At 42.1% G+C, this 20315-nt stretch overlaps 1 protein-coding gene across 1 annotated transcript in view; it reads left to right on the top strand.

Moving 5' to 3' along the window:
* Nucleotides 1-20315, top strand: part of PALMD (palmdelphin) — a 70979-nt gene that overhangs the window by 25442 nt on the left and 25222 nt on the right. Inside the window, exons 3-4 of the mRNA XM_054038066.1 lie at nt 6827-6872; nt 13759-13839. Coding sequence (XP_053894041.1) covers nt 6827-6872; nt 13759-13839 — 127 coding nt within the window. The remainder of the gene's footprint in view (nt 1-6826; nt 6873-13758; nt 13840-20315) is intronic.

Genomic DNA, 20315 nt, shown 5'->3' with positions numbered 1-20315 from the left:
TTAAGTCTCAAAGCGCACTTCTAAATATTCCCAGCACAGTTGGCATTGTGGAGTTTTAAGTCCTGCACTATTCTTAGATGGAGCTACAGCAGTTAGAAAATGCTCGGTTGCAATCAACACATCCCACAACATGTTCAAGGGCTGCTATCTTATATAAAAAGTGCCTGTCCCTGAGCTAGGCACTTGAACAATTGCTATTTAAAAAAACCATATTCATAATCAGAAGAGCAACTTGTTTTAAACTAAAGTTTCAGCTGAAGTGGGACATTTAAATACAAAATAGAAACCATTTGTTAGTTTCTTTGGATGAATTTCCATTTTCAGAAATATATAAATGTTTTTCCAGGTATTTATGGCCCATTAATTGTTATATTGTCAAGGAATATATGGTAAACCATGGAAATGATTCAAAAAATTGAATATATTTGGTCATTTTATTGAATAGCCCTAAAAAAATATGGACAAGATACAATTAGTACAATCACTTTTTTAGGTTGATTAATCTGTGTAATAACAGGTATGTTGAATATAGATCCAACACAGATATATACACAGTAGATACTCTCTAGGATGTGCAAAGCTAAGCAAATATTCCTAGGACAATTAGACAGAGAAATTAATCTGCAATGTAACATTTATACATCATCTTTTATGAACCGTGACAAGGCATTTTACTATAAAACATGATCAAGACAATCAAAGTTTTAAAATAATCAAAAAGGCAATGGCAAACAGCTGTTTCTTTAGTTTGGTTTAAAAGCTATAACAGATTTGGGGTTATGAATAGAAACAGGAAGGGAGTTCCACCAACAGAAACAATCACTCAGAGCTCTTCCTCCCAAACATTCAGGGTGTGGGCTTGCTTGGGCAAGCAAGGAAAACAGGGTTTTTTCAAGGGAGCTCAACATGCTGGGTACCAAACACTTGAAAGTCTGGACCTGAGCTCTGGAAAAGTCTTACACCAAGGGTGAAATCCGAACCCCATTGTCATCAATAGGAGATTTTCCATTGACTTCAGTGGAGCCAGGACTTCACCCCTATTACCTAAGAAGTAGAGAGAGAGAGAGAGAGAGAGAGATTTACATTACTATGTAATTTGATGGAAAGCCAATATGGGGTAATATGTTAAATCTACTGGGTACCTTTAAGACTACAGACTACTGTAGTGTAATTGTAAAATATAATAGGGAACATCTGCAAACAAGTTAACAGTAGCTAAAGGAAGTCAGAGCAAATCTCCCATCCTGATGATACCATGGGTATGGTAGGAAAACATTCCATTTTCAAAATATGCAATATTACAAGTCACTAATAATGTTCATAAACTCTTTAGTCACCACCAGTAACTACCCATGTTCTAAGGGTGATATTTAAAAAGCCATGTGTTCCTAGTTCTTCTAATAGTTTTAAAGCTCGCCCATATTTGGGACCATTTCTTATTATGGAATCTTTTCATGAGCCATTGCCACTCCCAATCCTGCTCACAGTTTGTAGTCCTTGTGGATACAAGTGTTTTCCGAAGGCAGTATCAAGATCCAATGAAAATAAACTCCTTTTACTGTGCTGGGTGTTGCTTATTGATAACTTCCTCCCATTTTGTATTGTCCCTGTGTTATTTGTTTCCATTCCTTGCATTTAAGATTTTATGTTTCTGTAACTGAGTCTTCTCTCATTGCCTAAGTCTGCCAGTACACCAAATATCCAATTCATTTGCAGGTTGTTCTGGCCTACTTGTGAAACATCTGTTCATTGGTGTGCTTGTTGGTCAGAAAGAGCCTCTATAAACCACAAAAAAGTTCTAGATGGGGTAAAATGATCAGAGCATATCTCTGGATGAAAACTGACCCATGCCACAACACTGAAAGCACAGCTGGATGAAGCAGCCCGAAGTACATTTCAGCATACCAATGAAATTGGCCCTTGACCTTGAAAGACATTCTGGGTAGCCTAAGGGTGTAGCTGCTGAATTTCATTCCTCAGTGTTGTGCAAGAATACGCATAGCTGATGGGCAGATCTCCCCTAGCCCTGCTTGTTTAGAAAGTGCCCAAAAGTTTTTTATGCTTATCTAAGCTGCTTTTGTTTATCATAAATTCACCATGACTTCCAACATTATTTTTTCCCTGTCAATCTCCCATAAGAATGGTCTTATTTGTTCTATTAGTTATCTTTAAAGAACTAAATTGCTTGGATCCTGGCTATGCAAGAGACCACCTACTCCTCAATGGTATTACGGCATTCAAGGTCAGCTAAGCCACTCCAGCCAGCAGCCTTCTGGCTTAATTAACAAAAGGTTATGGCAAGGCATTCTCAGTGAGAGAGGCCACAACTCTAGAATTTAGTGTCTCTCTCCCCCCCCCCCGCCAAAAAGACAAACTTAAAGCTACATATTGACAAACTCATGGTGATGGCAAGTTTACTCTCTTAAAAACAATAACAGCACTTAGTGGGAAAGAGACTAGACCATCAGCTGGTATAAATTGGACTCACTCCTTTGGCTTTTAAAAAAACATAAAGATGTTAATGGGAGCTTGCCAATTTACACCCACTGCAAATCTGGTCCTATAATTGTAGTCAAACATCTATTCCCTAACAAACAAAGGGGTTGTTGACTAAGAGGAGTTGCTTATAATCTCAATAATACAGAATTCTCTTTTGATTTAGTTTAATGTTTCCCTTCAGACTGCAATTTCAGTTTTCAGGGCCCATTTCTATTTTTAGTTATGCTGGATTACACAGTTTAACACTATTTTTACAATTACCATTAAAAGCCATAAGCAAGGATATGGAAAAGTGGGTGAAAGGACAGCTGGTGCAGTTCTGATGTGGCATGATTTTTCTGTGCTGCTCTTTAGAATTTGCTTTTAGGAGCACAAATCTCAGAAACAAGATCCATATTCATTTCCAGCTGTGAATGTGTTTCTTCAGGCCCACTTGTGAACTTTTATCACAATGTTCTGTTCCCCTAAATTCCCACCCACTTCATTACATGACTATATAATGCAATTGTTTCACCATTTGTCTTGGATACACATTAGGCAATCTGACTCCTACATTAGGAATCCATGGCAAAATGGAAACAAATGAATAAAGGGGATGAACACAAAAGAATGTGATTTGCATGAAAGATCAAGTGGCACAACCACCCTTTTCTAAGTAACTCAAAATATCAGTCCATCCAAAGCAGAAATATACATTGCATGACCACCCACAATAGAAAAGACAGGTTAAATACACTTTTCCACTAGAAGATTTTTTTTCCCTTTAATTTATGGACTAGGTAAGATATTTCCAAAGGAAACTATTTTATCTGTCAGCTTTCAAGAATCTTGCAGACTGAAAGCACAGCTGTTTGGATCCACTGATTTGACAATATGTAATGTCTTGGTTGCTGCACTGTCATTGGCGAAGCAGGCTTAAGGGCAGACAAAGTGACAGCTGGCCCATTTCTTCTTTTGCCATGTAAATCCAGTTTAGAATAGGATTAACATAACTGGAAAATAACCTAGTGGCTGAACCAAAAAAATCTACCTAGCAACAGGTTAATTGAGAAACAGCACTTTAAATACTTTCATAATAATGGGCACTTACATAGCCCAGTAGCATTACTCATACTTGCCTTTCCTTTTTAGAGTAACCTTGAACTCTGCAACATAAATGAGGGAAAGAAAACATTAAATCTTAGCTAGTACATCTCCTTATGGCCAATTAACTGCTAATAAAGTACTCTTTAATAAATCGCACTTGTAGACTATGTGATTTAGGAACTTACTTCCTTTTAAAAGTCAACTGGACTTAGGCAATTTAAGAAAATGTTACCATACATCAATAGCATCTACTATAGTTGAAGTTTGAATGATACTGGTAGACACCAAAGGAAGTCTCATCTAGTTCTTTTCAGCTGGAGGTGTGGTAGATAGAGAACACCTGATTCTGTTCCCACGCACCGTGGGCAGTCATTTACATCAGTGCTAAGTATAAAATGCTCCCAAACCCAAGTGACAGGATTTTACACCCACTATGCAATGGACTTCACAAAGGTGCAGATAAAGGGAGAATCAGGACCAATACCTTGGATAGAATGGGGGCTTCTCAGAGCTACTCCTTCTCCACAAAAAGATTGCTTGTAGATTTAGAACATTCAAATCTTTGTTTCAAGCTTACTATACACAGATAATGGAAATACAGATCATAAGTTAGGCTGGTTTTCCTGAGGGTTGTCACTTGGCCACCATGAACTACATCTAGCTGAATCACTGCACACAAGTTGTCTGCCTAGATGTAATTACTATTTTGGGTCTTGGTCTTGAAAAAGATCACATCAATAGCTCCACTGGGCCTAGTTCTCCAATGCCTTGCACCTTGTGTAGTGATTTACACTTCTCCAGAGAGTGTTACCAAACCAGTTCAGAATGGTAGAATTTTGTAATCATTCACACCTATGGAAAACGTGTACAAGAGGTGCAAGATAATGGAAATCAAGGGGCCATTTGAACTCAAGTGTGAACCCATACTGGTTTTACATCCACGAAATTCCACTCATGACAGAGAGCAGAATTTGGCCCCAAACGGCTTCTTTATCTTGGTCATTAGCATTCATTTCCTTTAGGAATAGCTCAGTGGTTTGAGTATTAGCCTGCTAAACCCAGAGCTGTGAGTTCAATCTGGGAGTGAGCCTTCTAAAATCAGACCAGGAAACCTGCAAAATGGGTGGAAGGGGCCACTTAGGGTTAGGGATCTGGGGCAAAAATTAGTACTTGGTCCTACTAGTGAAGGCAGGGGGCTGGACTCAATGACCTTTCAGTTCTATGGAATAGGTATATTTATTTTTACAGTTTTAAAACTCAGGTAAGCATCCAAACCATGAATCTATAGGAATTATCTTAAAAGGCCAGAAGGGATCTCTGATCATCTATAGATTTTAATAAGGATGAAGCAAGTAGGAGTCTATGAAAAAGTAATAGGTTCAATACAAGTATATCATGTTACAGAAAATGATTGTCTCACTCTAGGATTCTATAACAGGGATATTATTAAATTCTATGGGGGTAGTTAAGTTGTTTTCTTTTAAATCCATAAGGGAATGTTCGTCTAGACATATCCAAACTTCCACGGCCTGCCACACTTGCACAATCAGGCTCTTGTGATAGCTCAGTACTTCGGGCTTTGAACAGCAAACTTCACCTTTCTTGTGTTATTTTTAATTTTTGGTGCTGACCCAACCAGGAAGAGCAGAACATGTTAATAGTGAAACAACAAAAAAATTGGTTCTCTCATCGCACAATGAACATGGGATAATGTCAATTTTTGAACAAAAGTTCAAGGTGGATCTTGAAGACATTAATGCATCCCTAATCTCTGCCTGAAGGGAAGCATACTGCATAGATGCATGGGCAAATGATGGCATAGCATAAATATGGGATATGTATTGAATCCTATCAGGATCTGTAGAGGGAAGATTCACTCACTGGCTAGATCACTTGTAAGTTGTCAATTCTGTTGCATCTCGGCATTTGTCCGTAGCTGGTCTATACCCATTATGGTGATGTACTGCTAATTATGTAGGTGAGCAGCTTTTGGATCCAGCCAGGGGAATAAAAAGTGCTAAGTCAGGAGCCTGAGGCAAAGGGGGTAGGATTGGAAGCAGCTTGGATCTTGCATGTGATTCAGAAGCAAAGTCCAGGTGATGAGCTATAGGCATGTACTGGCGGTGCTGACTCAGAATGGAACATGGGGTGAGGGAAAGATAGTGAAATACCAAGGTACTTGCTGGAGGTTTATACATCTATAAAGTCATTTCCTTGCACCAACTCATTACATGTGAAGTGATCCCATGATTTGAATCACAGTGTATTTAGTGTCTGTGCATTAAGTGCAAAAAGAGTGGAGACACTGACAGATCCTTGCAGACAGCATATTTGCAGAGATTACAATTACACATTGCTGAGGTCTGAAGTGATTCCAGACTCACATTACATCTTATGTGTACCCAGCTTCAGCTTTTACGCATGTGCTAGGATTTTTTCGGTGAGTGGATTTTATTTGAGGCAGTTCCACCCATTTTGCAGGTTTCCTAGTCTGATTTTAGAAGGCTCACTCCCAGTCATGTAACCAGAAAGGTGAAAATGTACACCATCCCTTAAGCAGCATAATACCAAGTTCCAAAGCACATGACAGATATACACATCTCATTCCAGTCAGCTGAATAGCCACCCAATATGAGAGCTCTGTTAGAACACAAGCACTAGAATTCTAAAAGGCATACTGGTGATGTTCAGGTAGAGAGCCTGACCCTGTAGTCCTTATCCAGGTTGTTGAAGCCTGAGGATCTGACTCCTTTACTATGTACAATTATTGGTGCTTTCATGTCTACAGTATATTGCTTTAAACTTTTTTCATTAAAGGCATACAGATAAGGAAAAGTGAATTGTGGCTTGTGTCTGAGTGCATTTGTACCATGTTCCTGGACACTGTGCTTTGGGCATGAAACAGTTAAAGAAACTATGGCCAGCTAACTGTGCACATTAAAACAAAGAGTTGGCAGCTTCTGAAGGAAAAGGGCTTGTGTTCCACTGTTCAAACTTGTCAGTCAGCTCATGCCAGCACTCTCCACGGCTGCCTCCCCACCGCACCCTCATTACATGTGTCTGCCTCGGCTGATCTGCTCATCTGTTCAGAGACTCGCCGGATAAGTCAGGAATTCTCCCTTCTCTCTGCTGTGGAATTGGATCACAAACCACCCAGCTTTTCTTGAAACCCTCACAGGTGGCTCTTTGCCTATGGTATCTTTTCTTCTCCCTTCACCGCTTGTCTGTTTTTAATTTCCAGAATGGAAGAAGCTGAACTGCTGAAGGAAAGATTCCAGGCCATAACAGTAAGTGCTTACAGTTATAACTCATGAGGATAGGCTTAGAAAAATCAATGCATTAATACAATATTGTATGTTTTCTGAAGAATCATTTGTTCCATAAAGGAACAAGAAAAAAAGCATCTATTTCTGCTGGAAATGGTTACTTTTCCTTTATTTGCTTTGTAAGTTACATGCTGTGATACAGTAAATTTGCCAGTACTCATTTTATTATGGTTTAATAGGTTTAAAGACTAAATCCAGTGCACTGAAGTCATTATTACACCTCAGATCATATATACATAATGCTATCTTCATACCAGAGTGTGTGTGTATGAAGGATGCCAGGTCAAAAAGCAGGTCTTCTTGATCTACAAGCTTTGCAACTGATAAATTACCATATTTCACAGGCAAAAAGTAACTAGGGCCCTAAAATCTTTCTGTCCCCCTATATCATAGAATGAATTAACACTGCAGGATTGCTAGTTTCTGCAAACATTAAAGCTTAAATTGTAAAAGTCAGAAGAAAGAGCATAGGGCTGACTGAATTCCAAGCGATCAGCTTTCCGTAGAACAACAGATTGAGGGATATTTATAAAGAATGTAATGTACGCTAAAGACTGTAGAAGACACCTTCATTGCTGCTCTAAACAGAATTCTGCTTTGAAAGTCTGAATGTTTATGTATGGGGGGGAACTCTTAGATCTCTTTAAAACAAGGAGCATAGATGGCTGAAGTTGATGTAACAACAACAAAAGTCACTCAAATCTACAGGACCCGGATTTAACCCCCAATTAAATCAATTAGATTAGAGAAGGGTTAAATTGGGGCAGAATTCAGCTCTGGAGGAGACAAAAAGAAAAGAAAATCTGTAGTAGGATAGTTCAGGTTTGATTAATTACAGGCAACCTTTAAGTCAATACCTTTGTTTTCAAGCCCCCTCCCCCCCAACACACACAAAATCCATATGGTGGGTTAGAATTATTTGATTTTGCAATTAGTGGTCAAAGATAGATTATATTGCCTGGATAAATAGCCAATGGCATTAAAAAAAAACCTACCAGCACTAAACACATCACGGATAAACATGAAGGATCCTAGATGGAAATTCTGATAAAGAGTTGAACTGGACTTTGTTTTTACTTGTTGCATCTTAAAACACCACCCATCCACTAGACACTAGGACAATGGTTTTCAAACTTTTTCTTCTGGTGACCCAGCTGAAGAAAATTGTTGATGTGCATGATCCAACGGAGCTGGGGATGAGGGGTTGGGATGTGGGGGGGGGGGGTCAGGGCTGGGGCAGAGAATTGGGGCATGGGGTTGGGGCATGGGCTTACCTCAGGCAGCTTCCGCTCAGCGGCGCAGCCAGGGTGCAGAGGCAGGCGTCTCATGGCCGCCCGGGAGGCGTGGGGGGGGGGGCAAGTGGGGCAATTTGCCCCAGGCCCCAGACCCCACAGGGGCCCCCACAAGAGTTTTTGGGGGCCCTGGAGCGGGGTCCTTCACTCGCTCCGGGGACCCCAGAAAACTCTCACGGGGCCCAGGACCTCAGAGCTTCTTCCACTCTGGGTCTTCGGCAGCAGTTCGGTGGCGGGGGGTCCTTCCGCTCCGGGACCCGCTGCTGAAGTGCCCTGAAGACCCGTGGCGGGGGCTCCTTACGCCCTGGGACCCGGCACTGAAGTGCCGGGTCTTCAGCAGCAATTCGGCGGCGGGGGCCCCGTGCCGCCGAAGACCCCAGGCCCCCTGAATCCTCTGGGCAGCCCTGAGGCTTCCTGCCTGTCCTGGCACTGCAGACTGCGCTGCACCCCAGAAGCAGCCAGCAGCAGGTCCAGCTCCTAGGCAGAGCCACGCAAGCAGCTCCACGCAGCTCTTGCCTGCAGGCACCACCACCCCCAGCTCCCATTGGCCGGAAACCTGCCAATGGGAGTGTGGAGCCGGTGCTTGGGGTGGGGGCAGTGCACAGAGCCCCGTGGCTCCCCCACCTAGGAGCCGGACCTGCTGCTGGCCGCTTCCAGGGTGCGGCACAGTGTCAGAACAGGTAGAGACTAGCCTGCCTTAGCCAGGCAGCACCCCTGATGGGACTTCTAACGGCCCGGTTGGTGGTGCTGACCAGAGCCGCTGCGACCCAGTGTCTTACATTCTGTGACTCGGCACTGGGTCATGACCTGCAGCTTGAAAACCACTGCACAAGGAAACAAAGGTAACAGCATATTCATTTAAGGCCTGATCTATTCCCCCCCTAAGATCTTTGGAAAGTTAATGACATCTACACCAGGCTCAAGCTGCAACCTGGTTTTCAGCGCACACCCTTAAAGCGGAGAAGTTTTTTAGAGGCCAGCAGATGGAATAGCTGGAAGGGGTTGACTTTTCTCTCCTTAGAAACACTTGAGAAGCAGTTTTTAAAGACTTGTGACTACTTCCTATACCCTGTGCTGCCTGTTATAAGACATGAGAAGTCAGGCTTGGGGTTTTAGCAAGGTTCTTAGTTTATTGCACTTGCTGCCTGAAGCAAGTACTTGCCCCCTAACTGTAGAATCTGTAACATTTGCTTTAGCAAACTGATACTGAGACAAAAAACAGGGCTAAGTCCTTCCTTCCATGGGAAAAGTAATAGTGGAAGTATTTGGGAACAGTTCTAGATAATGGTGTTTCCTTGGCCTCATCCCATTAGGGTGGCATTTCCCTCCCTGCAGAAGAGATGAGGGTGTGTCCTCAAAAGGCTGTTGTCTACTTGGATGAGCAACAAGCACTCCCAGGAATCCTTGTAAAAGCAAAGGTGCACAGGCTGGCTTGCTAGCTGTACTGATTGCCCTAACAATACAGACCCTCTGCTGTGGGGCCTAGCAGACAGAAGAAGAAGCTGGAATTGCTGGGAGTGGAAGACTATGGGTGCAGTAGGACTTCTGCATCAGACAATGTTGACAGGGTCTGTATTTTCTTATGAAGTATACGTCTCCAGCTCTGGTGGTGGAGGGGACCATGGAGCATGGCTGAATGTTGGCTCCACCCTCCCAAAGATGCACATTTACAAGCAGTGGAACCACAAAACCATATACAGTTAGCCTGGATGATAGGCTGGAAGATCCATGATGTGAGACTGCTGTCTCGTCTCTTCCCTTCCCCTCCCCTAGGGTTTGCACAGGGTTCCTCCCCTCTGCACATGAATTTTGAAGGACTTAAGGTGACCCTGAGTATTTAGTTAGGCAAGACTCCCATAGACTATAATGGGAGTCAAAAATTAAGGCACAGGGCCATGTCCCACTTCGGTATATGGATGAGAGAAAGGGGCATAGGTACCTCTTTACCGTCACACAAACAGGGCAGCTCTCTCTCCATTGTGAAGAGCACTAAGAGGCTTCTTGCCTGTAAGCTGAATCTTCAAGGGGGAGTATCCATACCCAGTTGACTAATACTTAACATTTATTCAGCTATTTAAAATGCAGAGCCTGTACTGCAGTAAGATCTAGACAAGGCACAGCAAAGTGCACCCTAGGAAATGCCCCAACCTGCCTTAAATCCTTTCATGACTAGAAGGCTGCACCTGTACTCAGCCTCTGTGTGGAATTTGACCCACTATATTCAGCAATCAATTTCAGATGAACAGGTGTCCATACAGCACCAAAAATGTGTTTTACTTTACTTAGTTAATGGGTAGTTACTTAGGGAGGTGTTATCTGTGGCTATTGCTATTATGAAGGATGCAAGTACAAAACCTGAAGATGAAGCAGAGCATAGGAGGAAACCCGGGGATAAAAGTAAAACAAATGTGCAAGGTGTTCACTAAAAAAAAAAGTTTCTTTCTTTTAATGTTGTACATTGATCTCATTTTCAGTTGGATTTTTTTTGTTTCTTTGCATTCTACTTTTATCCCTTTATGATTGCCTTTTTGTACAGTATTCTTGTACACCACTCTTCTGTGTTAGTTTGTAAACAGTATAGAAAAATGGTTCAAGGGGAAATGATTGTTATTGGACGATTTTTGTCAGTTTGAAAGTGTATTTGCTGCCTGATTGTTTACTTTGACCTCTTAATGCTAAAATAAGATTTTTTTTAGTGAGTATGTGGACTCCCAAGGCATCTTTCATAATTTATTATTTGTACCAAAGTTAACACAGGTATATTTTAGCATAAACTTAAGATGGGTGCATTCTCTGGCTTAAAATGTGACTATTAAGAAAATGCGTTCCCTTAGAAAGTGGACCAGTCTGTAAATGTGTGTAGTCTGTCGGTTCGACGGTGATGTTTTCATGCTCTCTCTTTTTGTGGATTCTGGAGTGACTCTGAAGTCCAAAGCATGAAACGCATGCTCGTGAGCAGATTGGGCAGACAAAGTCATTGGTGAGCGTCTTGGTAGCTATAGCAGTAGCATGACGCTTTTCCCTTGCAACTAACAAATCGATTATTTCTGTCCTCTTCAAAGGCTTGGAAAGCGCTGAGTGTTTTGTGCTGCCAGGCTGATCTATTTAATGCAGCCTTCTCAAGATCATTTGGGTTTTTTGCACCAAAGTGTATGCTGTTCTTGTAGCGCTTTCTGGGGCGGCCTTGATTTCAATGTCCTTGTGCCAATTCTCCACAGAAAATTTTTCTGGGGAATCTATATTCAGGCATCTTAAGGACATGTCCAACCCAGTGTAGTTGAGCTTTATCAGCATGGCCTCCATGCTTATGGCATTTGACTTTTGGAGAACCTCTAAGTTGGTAATTTTGTCCTGCTAGCGGATCCCCATAATGGCACGCAGAGACTGCATATGGAAGGCCTCTGGCTGTTTGATATGCCACTTGTATGGTGTCCAGGTCTCACAGCTGTAAAGTAGAGATGTGAGCACAAAAGAATTATAAAGTTTTATTTTTGTTGAGAGGGTTATGTTGTGGGATTTCAGGACTGTGATAAGTAACTTTCCTATTGACTGAGAAGCTTTCTGTATCCTATTCTGTAAATACAGGCTGACTTCATGACCTGTTCATCTAACGATTGGGTTAATTCAAGAACACTTATACAATGATATTAGGAAAGTTCTGTATTAAAGAAAGCTGTGAAGTTCAGAGATGGCATGTTCTTGAAATCAGGATAAGTGGAACAGTAAGAAATCTATGATAGCAGATCTTAGACAAAGCAAATTTTATAATAGATGCTGTTGACAAACATCACACACTAATATCTTAAATCCGTTGATTGTTAGGTTAAATGAGTTACAGAAGAACAAAGAATCTTTGATGGATAAGTATTATAGGGACTGTGTCAAGCTATATTCCAAATCTAAACTCACCTTTAAAAGTTGTATCTTGTATTGCAGAGATGGGTCAGTAGCACCTTTCAGAGAGATGGAAAACAGAAGTTATGCCCGCTTGTAATTTGACACTTTTCAGAAGAGAAAGTGTGTCAATGCTAATTCACTTACTACAGTCTAACATGGGGGCAATCATAGTCTGCCAAGCTACATGCCTCCCCACGTACTTCCAATTAGTTAGGTGTTTATCACTTGCTGTCCCCCAGACAGGTACTGTTCCTACCAACAGTCACACAGTTGTCAGCCGTCACACCAGAAGTGGCTGACTTTCAATAGCAAGTGAAGGGCTTCTCTGACAGGACACTAGCAACCCCTGGGGTTTGGGGCTACATGTCCATTAAGGCAGGTCCAACATCAGTCAACCACATACGTTCCATCTCAATCAGGAGGGGGAAAATAAACCATCACAGCAGGCAGCTGCCTTAGTCGTGGCCCCTAACTGTAATGACGATCCTGTTTATATTTTGATCATTTATGAACAAAGGGGTGGGGAGAGGCTGCCCTAAGTCCAAAATGTTCATAAATGATCAAAATATAAACAGGATCGCCTTGCACCAAGGAAGGCTTCTATTCCCCTATTTACTCCTTTTCTTGCTTGGATCAGGCACTTCCCAGGCAAGATAGTGGAGTAAAGACCAGCTCCTCTCCCTTCCAAAAAGAGACTGAGCAATCCTTTGGGAGATGCCACTTCCTTTTTCTTGTCTTCCTCCACAGCTGTCAGTTCCTCCTCCTAGCAGCTAGGCCAGGCTCATCCTGACAGCTCTTCCCACCACATTTGGCAGCTCAGGTAGTCTGAGAACCAAACATCCAACTTTTTGCCTAGTAGAGGGGCATAGCCTTTTCCAAAGTCACATGGGAGGCACATACACCCCTGTCAGAGATCCCTATATGCAGTCTTTTATAACCTCTAGTCATTACGTCAGTTCTTACTATGGTGCATCATAGTATAGAACAGCAGGTGAGACATGAGTTAGTTACTGCCCTACCACACGTTAATGTAAATGAATAGGTGCCAAAGTTGTTATATCTAATAGCAATACATTGTGAAAGCAATGATTGGCGGTAGAGTGGCCCATTAGGGGTGCTTGTAATGGTACAAGTTACTCTGTGCTTGATTCAATGCCCATTGAAGTCAATGGGAGTCTTTCTTCCTACTTCAAAGGGAGTTGGATCAAGTCATCTATCACCATTGTATGTTCTCCCCAGATTCTGGACACCACTGAAAGTGGCACTGGAACAATTTTTATAGTAGGGGTGCTGAGAGTCATTGAACCAAACTGTATATGATGGAAACCACTTCAAGCCAGGGGGTCACCTTAGTTCCAGCACCTACGCCACTGGGCACCAAATCAGTAGTCTCTTGGTGACAGGTAGAGCAACCACAAGGTTATTTTATATTATGGCAGCTATCTGTGGCTCCAAGGGGCCATCCCAGCAGGTGGGTATTGTCTGGGTGTAGGGACACCCAGGCATAACCCTTTTCCTTAGCCTTGACCTCTGCGCTGTAAATAGGAAGGAAGGTGGTGCTACATCACTTAAGAATTCCCCCCAGGGGTCCAAGTTAAAGCACCAAAGCAGTGACATGTCACTTTAAAAATTAATGTGTGGGTTTTTTTAATTTCCAGGACAAGAGAAAGCTTCAAGAAGAAATTACACAGAAGCGTCTTAAAGTAGAAGAAGAAAAATTAAAATACCAGCATTTGAAGGTATTATTTTGTCAATATCAGCAGCTCAAGTTATTCAACATTTTAAAATATCTATAAGAGTCAAATAATAAACACAAAGAAAGTCCTAGCCCTGCTATTAACATTAGGCAAGACTGCTATAATTAAGTGTTGCTTCAGCCTTCAATCTAAGCGTCCTTCCATTTATGGGTTTAAGTCATGCGTTTACTGTTACATTTGCAGAACTATTTTGAGTTTTACCAGAATGACTCCAATTGACTTTAATAGGCATCGTGCAAAAGCTTCACATAAAGGGGCTAATGTTGTTTGATAATTTTTGTAGCTTAAAGTGAGATCACAACCAGAAATAATTCCCAGCTTAAAACTGGACTTCGCATGTCAGACTGTGTGTGTTCACTTTATAATTTCAGCACAAAATGCAATATAATCACCAGATGCAACCAAATGGCAAATAGCAGCTTCTTGATAAAATCATCAAGTAGCAGATTATTTTTATCTGGCAAAACATCTATCAATTTATTTAATGCATCTCCTTAGTGAAATAATGTTGTGACCCAGTGTGGGAGGCATATAGGAGAAGCATCTGCAAATTTCGCACTGATGTCAGACTTGGCAAGTTCACATCAGTATGGTATTCAAAACACTGATGTGACCGGACAGCCTGGATGGGCCACACTGAGAATGTTTCACTCAGGGCTGACTCCAAGGATTAGGGCAAACAATGCCTCAAACTGGGGGTTTATCCTGTAATTAGATTCACCAAGCCAGTAACAAAACAGCTTCTCTAATACCACGTTGGTTAACAAGAAACCAAATACAGTCCCTTTTAAGCATTCCAGCCCTTGACTCCCATCTAGACAGCCAAGTCTAATATAGTGAGGGGTTATTGAAAACCTGATTCACCATAGGTGAGGTTCACCAATCCCAAAGGACCGGACACTTATCCCCAGGTCAATATGAGTCTCAGCTCTTACCCAATAATCACACTTACAGCCAATCCTTAATAGCGAAAGCTAAGATTTTAATAATAAAAGGGTGAAAAAAAGAGTTGCAAATGGTTAAAAAGATCAATATACATACAAATGTGTGTAAAGTCCTTAGGTCAGTTTCATAGCAGAGATGGTGTGGCTGCTGATTTGTAAAAGTCTTTCTGGAATCAATTTAAAAATGTATAGTCCAATAGGCAGTCCAGATGTAGAGTCTGTCCCAGTCTTTCCACACATCTTCCAGGTTATTCCAAATCATTATTTGGAAGATGTCTGTCTTACAACTTATACTTTCTCTGTTCAAAGTTTAAGCAAACTAGAGATGAAAAGGATCAGGCCCAGGGCTTCCTTTATAGTTCTTCTAGCAAGCTGATAAGCCTCCTCACAGAAATTATCACAGCAGGGCCTTCTCCTGAGGAAGAATATGCAATGCAGGTCTTCGCTTGGAAGCTAATCTTCTATTTCCTATGCATACACTGGTAAACTACTTACATTCATTCACATAAGGCATTTAACCAGTCATGCATTATAACAGAGATATTTAAACCAAAGACCATGTGGATAATATATTAGTTTCTTGCAGTATCTTATATCTTTGATCTGAGGGTTAACTGGACACAGTCACATTCATAATTAAGGCAAATAAGACATGAAAGGGAATTAGCACCTACAAGATAATCCGGTTACATTGTTAAACTTCTAACAAGATATAAACACAGACCAATACACTTAGCCTCTACTCTTGATTTCTGTTACTACAAATGAATGAGTGTTGACGATTGCTAGTCTAGTACAGCTCTTTGAAATTCACATACAAGTAGATTGTCTTGATTACCACTGTAATGCCTTCTGTTACATTGTTATTGGTCATACACAGGTTGGCTGGTCTGTCAGTGTCACAACTAATGAATCAGATGATCCACCTCTTCAATCATATTATTTAAAAAATGGGATGACTATTTTCTCAGGCTTCCCTTCTGTCTAGGGCAGTTTGGCATTTCAAGTAATTTAAATAAGACATAAGGCTTGCTTCTTGAAAGTATGCAGAACTGGTATTCTGCTATCAAAGATCCTAAGCATATCTTGACCCATATTAATTGCATGTCTGGATGGAGGGATCCAGCAAAGGGGTATTGATTTCAAGGCCAGTGGTTTGGCTTGCTTTCCTGAACAAGTTACACAGAATTGCCTCTCCCACGACACAGAAGTGTATCTAAAACTGAATCATTTTCAAATTAAGCACATGTAACCTGGTCCCATTCATCTTCCTCTTTCATCCACACAAGAACATAGGAAGCTGAGTTTGTCATGCTAGATCATTACATCCTTCAGTTCTGGGTCCTGCTGCTTTAGAGGAAGGCAGGAAAAACTGCAATGAACCTGACTAGTTGTGCAGTGCTGTATGTGGGAAAAGAAACACCCTACTCCATAAAACCTGCAACTAACAGATTACAGGCATATCATTTGCTTGTCCCTGTTTTAGCACATACACATATGAAGTAGAAATTTCAAGGGGATAATATCCTATTCTTATACACTTCAAATATTGATGGCACCACAGGGCTCTGTTCTTGACTGGTACCTCTAGACCAGTGGTAGGCAACCTGCGGCCTATCAGGGTAATTCGCTGGCGGGCCGCAAGACAGTTTGTTTACATCAACTGTCCACAGACATGGCCGCCTGCAGCTCCCAGTGGCCATGGTTTGCCGTTCCCGGCCAATGGGAGCTGCAGGAAGTGGCCGCGCCACTTCCCGCAGCTCCCATTGGCCGGGAATGGCAAATAGTTTCCACTGGGAGCTGCGGGGAGCCATGCCTGCAGACGGGTCAACATCCACAAAACATCTTGCACCACTCAATCAGCTTACCCCGATGGGCCACGTGCGGCCCGCAGGTTGCCCACCACTGCTCTAGGCCCTACCTTGACTCAAATTGTGGATTTAAAAGATTTGTCTCTTGCTGCCCCCAAGCACTTGCAGTAAGTGAAATATCTTCCTATACCAAAGTAAGGGGAGGCCACATGATCTTGCAATCACTGCAGCATGGCAAATGGGGCCCAATGTCACTGGCGGACAGTGATGCCCACTCCCATTTTAAGTCCCCTCTAGCTCTTCTTTCATAATAATGCTCTTTTTTCAGCCTCCCATCATATTTAAGCCTGGCAGTATCTCCATATATCTTATTGCCCTTCTCTGGGCTATTGAAACTCAAATACATCTTTCCACATGCTTCCCAAAACAGAATACAGTTCTCCAAACAAGAGTGTGCCACTATTTAAGAAGCATCATTGTAGTATATTCAATACTATTTATTTTCTATCCCTATATGAACAAACTCAAGCATCCTTTTTGTTCTTATTAATGCTAGGGTATGCTGTAGGGCAGCCCCCCCCGCCGCCGCCGCCTTTCAAGGACATGAAATTGCCTCAGTTTTAGCAGAAGTTAAGATACCATGCGGAACTGGGGGACATAGTGACTACGGAGATTCTTTCCCCTTGTTCCTGGTATCTATTTTAAAATACACAAAAACAATCCCTATGTTGCAGGAACAATGACCTATAATTATTTATGTTAAATAGTACAAGTGCACACACTGCCCTGCACAGGTGCATATTAAAGACAAGATCTTCAGCTGCTATATATCAGTCACAGTGGCTCACACGGAGTGTCTGGTCCTTCAGAGATATTTTTTTCAAAACCCAATTGCATATGGGTATGGATACACACACACTCACACGGTTTGAGGAGTGAGAGGATGGGTGGGAGGGGAAGAGAAGAAAATGACTTTAAAGGCTCTTTAGTTTGTGAGCAGTAATTTCCTACCCCAATATTACCTGTGCATGTTCCTTGGTCACTGCATTAAAAAACCATGTAGAAGCCACTTTACGTTGATCATGGTGCACAGAAAGACAGGCACATATGTCGCAATCACAAGGCACAGTCTAACTTTCAAACTAGATGTGTTTGAAATTTGCACACGGTGCACCAAAGTGACTTAGGCCCATTGATTTTCACTTTTGAAAATGTTACTTCTAGTCCATCTCTCTGCTAATGCAGGATAGTTCATTCATTTGGATTTGTTCTCTATTGCACAATTATCAGTACTTTGTCCAGTCTATCTTTCAGTGACCCATATCAGGAACAACTTTGTTCCATTGTACTCAAACTGGATTTTTCCTTTCCTAAGTTTGTCCTATGATTCCTGTGTGCACTCTCTGGTACCAGCCTAAGTATATTATTCTCTTTCATTAGTGTTTACACTCTTCAGGTATTGTTGTCTATCCTATCCCACTTTATTAGTTTCAGCTAAGTTACTAAAAGAGCTAATTATATATCTTTTCCCCATTAATCAATCCCTCTGTTCCCCAAATAACTTTGCTTGCTCTTCTCTGAGCTACCTCTAATTTGTCAGTGTCTTTCTGGTAATGAAGTGTCAGAATAGAATTTAATATCCCCATGTGTGGCCACAGCCAGGGCCGCCGAGAGCGGGTTCGGGCCTCAATGAAAATTTTTTCGGGCCCTCCAGCAAGGGCAGACCAGCTAAACAGGGCCAATGGGGGGGGGGGGGGGGGAAAGAAGCCGGGCCCAGAATTTTTTTGGGCCCCCCCCCGAGCAAAGGCGAACCGGCTAAATAGGGCCGACAAGAGGGAGGGGAAGCCGGGCCCCCTTCCAGGCCGCCGGGCCCCAGTAATTTGTACTGGCTTCCCCCCACTCTCGTCCGCCCTGGCCACAGCAAAGCCATATGGAAAGGTATTACCATCCCCTGTTCCATGACTGGCTGTATTAGCACACAACAATATACAAACGAAGATTATGTTGGCCTGTTTTGCTTGCATATTACACAGCAAACTGATGTCTCATTTGCCATCCACTATCACCCTAGATCTAGTTCAGCATTCTGGCTTTCCAGGTTTGTCCCTTTCACTAAATTGCTTTGCATTGCATCACTTTTCTCCATCCCACAACTATGGGCTACTTGCTCCTCTCCAGTATGTGGTAGAGGGAAATAAAACAGGGCAGGTAAGCCCCCCAACCTGAATGAGGCTTTCATGGATTAGCCCCCTTAGAGCAGTCTCACTCCAGATCAGTTAGATTAGGGCTCTGTGGGTCAGGAAAAGATGTGTCCCTGGGCCAAGGGTAGCATGCCTCCCCTGTACAGAGCATACATTAAATCTTCATGGGAGTGATTACTGGTGCAGCCAGCAGTAACTCCCCTCTGCACCTACAATCATTCCTATTGAGAGGATGGGGAAAGGTATAGGGACCACAGTTGTGCTGCTGGAGGCGATGTGCAGGGAGGATGGGACTCATATAGTTCTGGAAAAAGAATGAGGAGTATGTGTGGCACCTTAGAGACTAACAAATTTATTTGAGCATAAGATTTCGTGGGCTAAAGCCCACTTCATCAGATGCATGCCATCTGGGTAGACTTTCCAGCAGATTTTATCGATCCTTTCATTTTACCTGGTGAATCTGTTTATCCCCACCCCCTTCAATGTCTTTCCAAGTGCTATCTCATGGAGGTCATATGTGTTACCATCCCAGCGGTTTATCCTGTGAGAATAGCATGTAACCCTATTTTTGAAAGCCGTTAAAATATGAAAAACTCAGACCTTTTCCTAGCTATAGTGTGTGGGTTTGCATTTTGCACATCGGGAAAATAGAATATGCACCTGATGACCAGCCACAAAATTTACATAAGACTCGGGAACACCTATGCAGGGGACAAAATAATGACATCCTGCTACATTACTCCAGACTTGTTCTATGATCTCTGACCAGCTACACCCCCCTCAGATCATGCTCAGGAGTTTGTTCACAGCAGTGTAATCTATTGTCAGTACCACCAGCATGATGGAATATGAACCACACAGGGCAATGATAACACTCTCAGAATGGCTGGAATGCTATCACATCATATTGTATTCGCATCCTTTTCTTCTATACAATGTACAGAAGTCAACATGATATCAGAGGTACAAACATACTGTAGCATGCATAACTTTGTACCGTTCTGTGAATGTACCACTTTCATTGTTTGTAATGAAGGAAGAGCAAGATGGCTCTGCAGAAAGTTTCTGCATGCCTAAAGGCAGCTGTTCTATACCTCAATGAATTATACTGGTTTCAGTGGAGCCATGCAGGATTCTTCTCTAGCCAGAGCTTCTCCCTTTATACAACAAACATTTCCAAGTTATACAGCACGTAAGCCATTCATGAAAGTGCGACTAATTAAATAAAATGTGCAAAAAAGCTATAATAGGAAATTTACCCACCGTGCTTATTTTTTATATTATTGTGCTTATATGGATGGGGATTATCCCTGTAGTCCTTGTACAAAAAACTTCCATTGACTCCAATAGGCAATATGCATGTCTGAGAACTACAGGATCAGATCTTATGTCATATTTGGAAATTATAATCTCCTTTCCCCAAAAAGCAGTGCTAGGTCAATTCAAAACAGAGCAATACCTGGAAAGTCATTACCCTGAAAGCCCTACCTTTCATAAACATT

This window comes from Malaclemys terrapin, chromosome 8 (assembly GCF_027887155.1).
Source record: "Malaclemys terrapin pileata isolate rMalTer1 chromosome 8, rMalTer1.hap1, whole genome shotgun sequence".
NCBI lineage: Eukaryota > Metazoa > Chordata > Testudines > Emydidae > Malaclemys > Malaclemys terrapin.
Note: the sequence above shows the minus strand (reverse complement) of the source record. Positions and strands in the feature narration are given on the sequence as shown.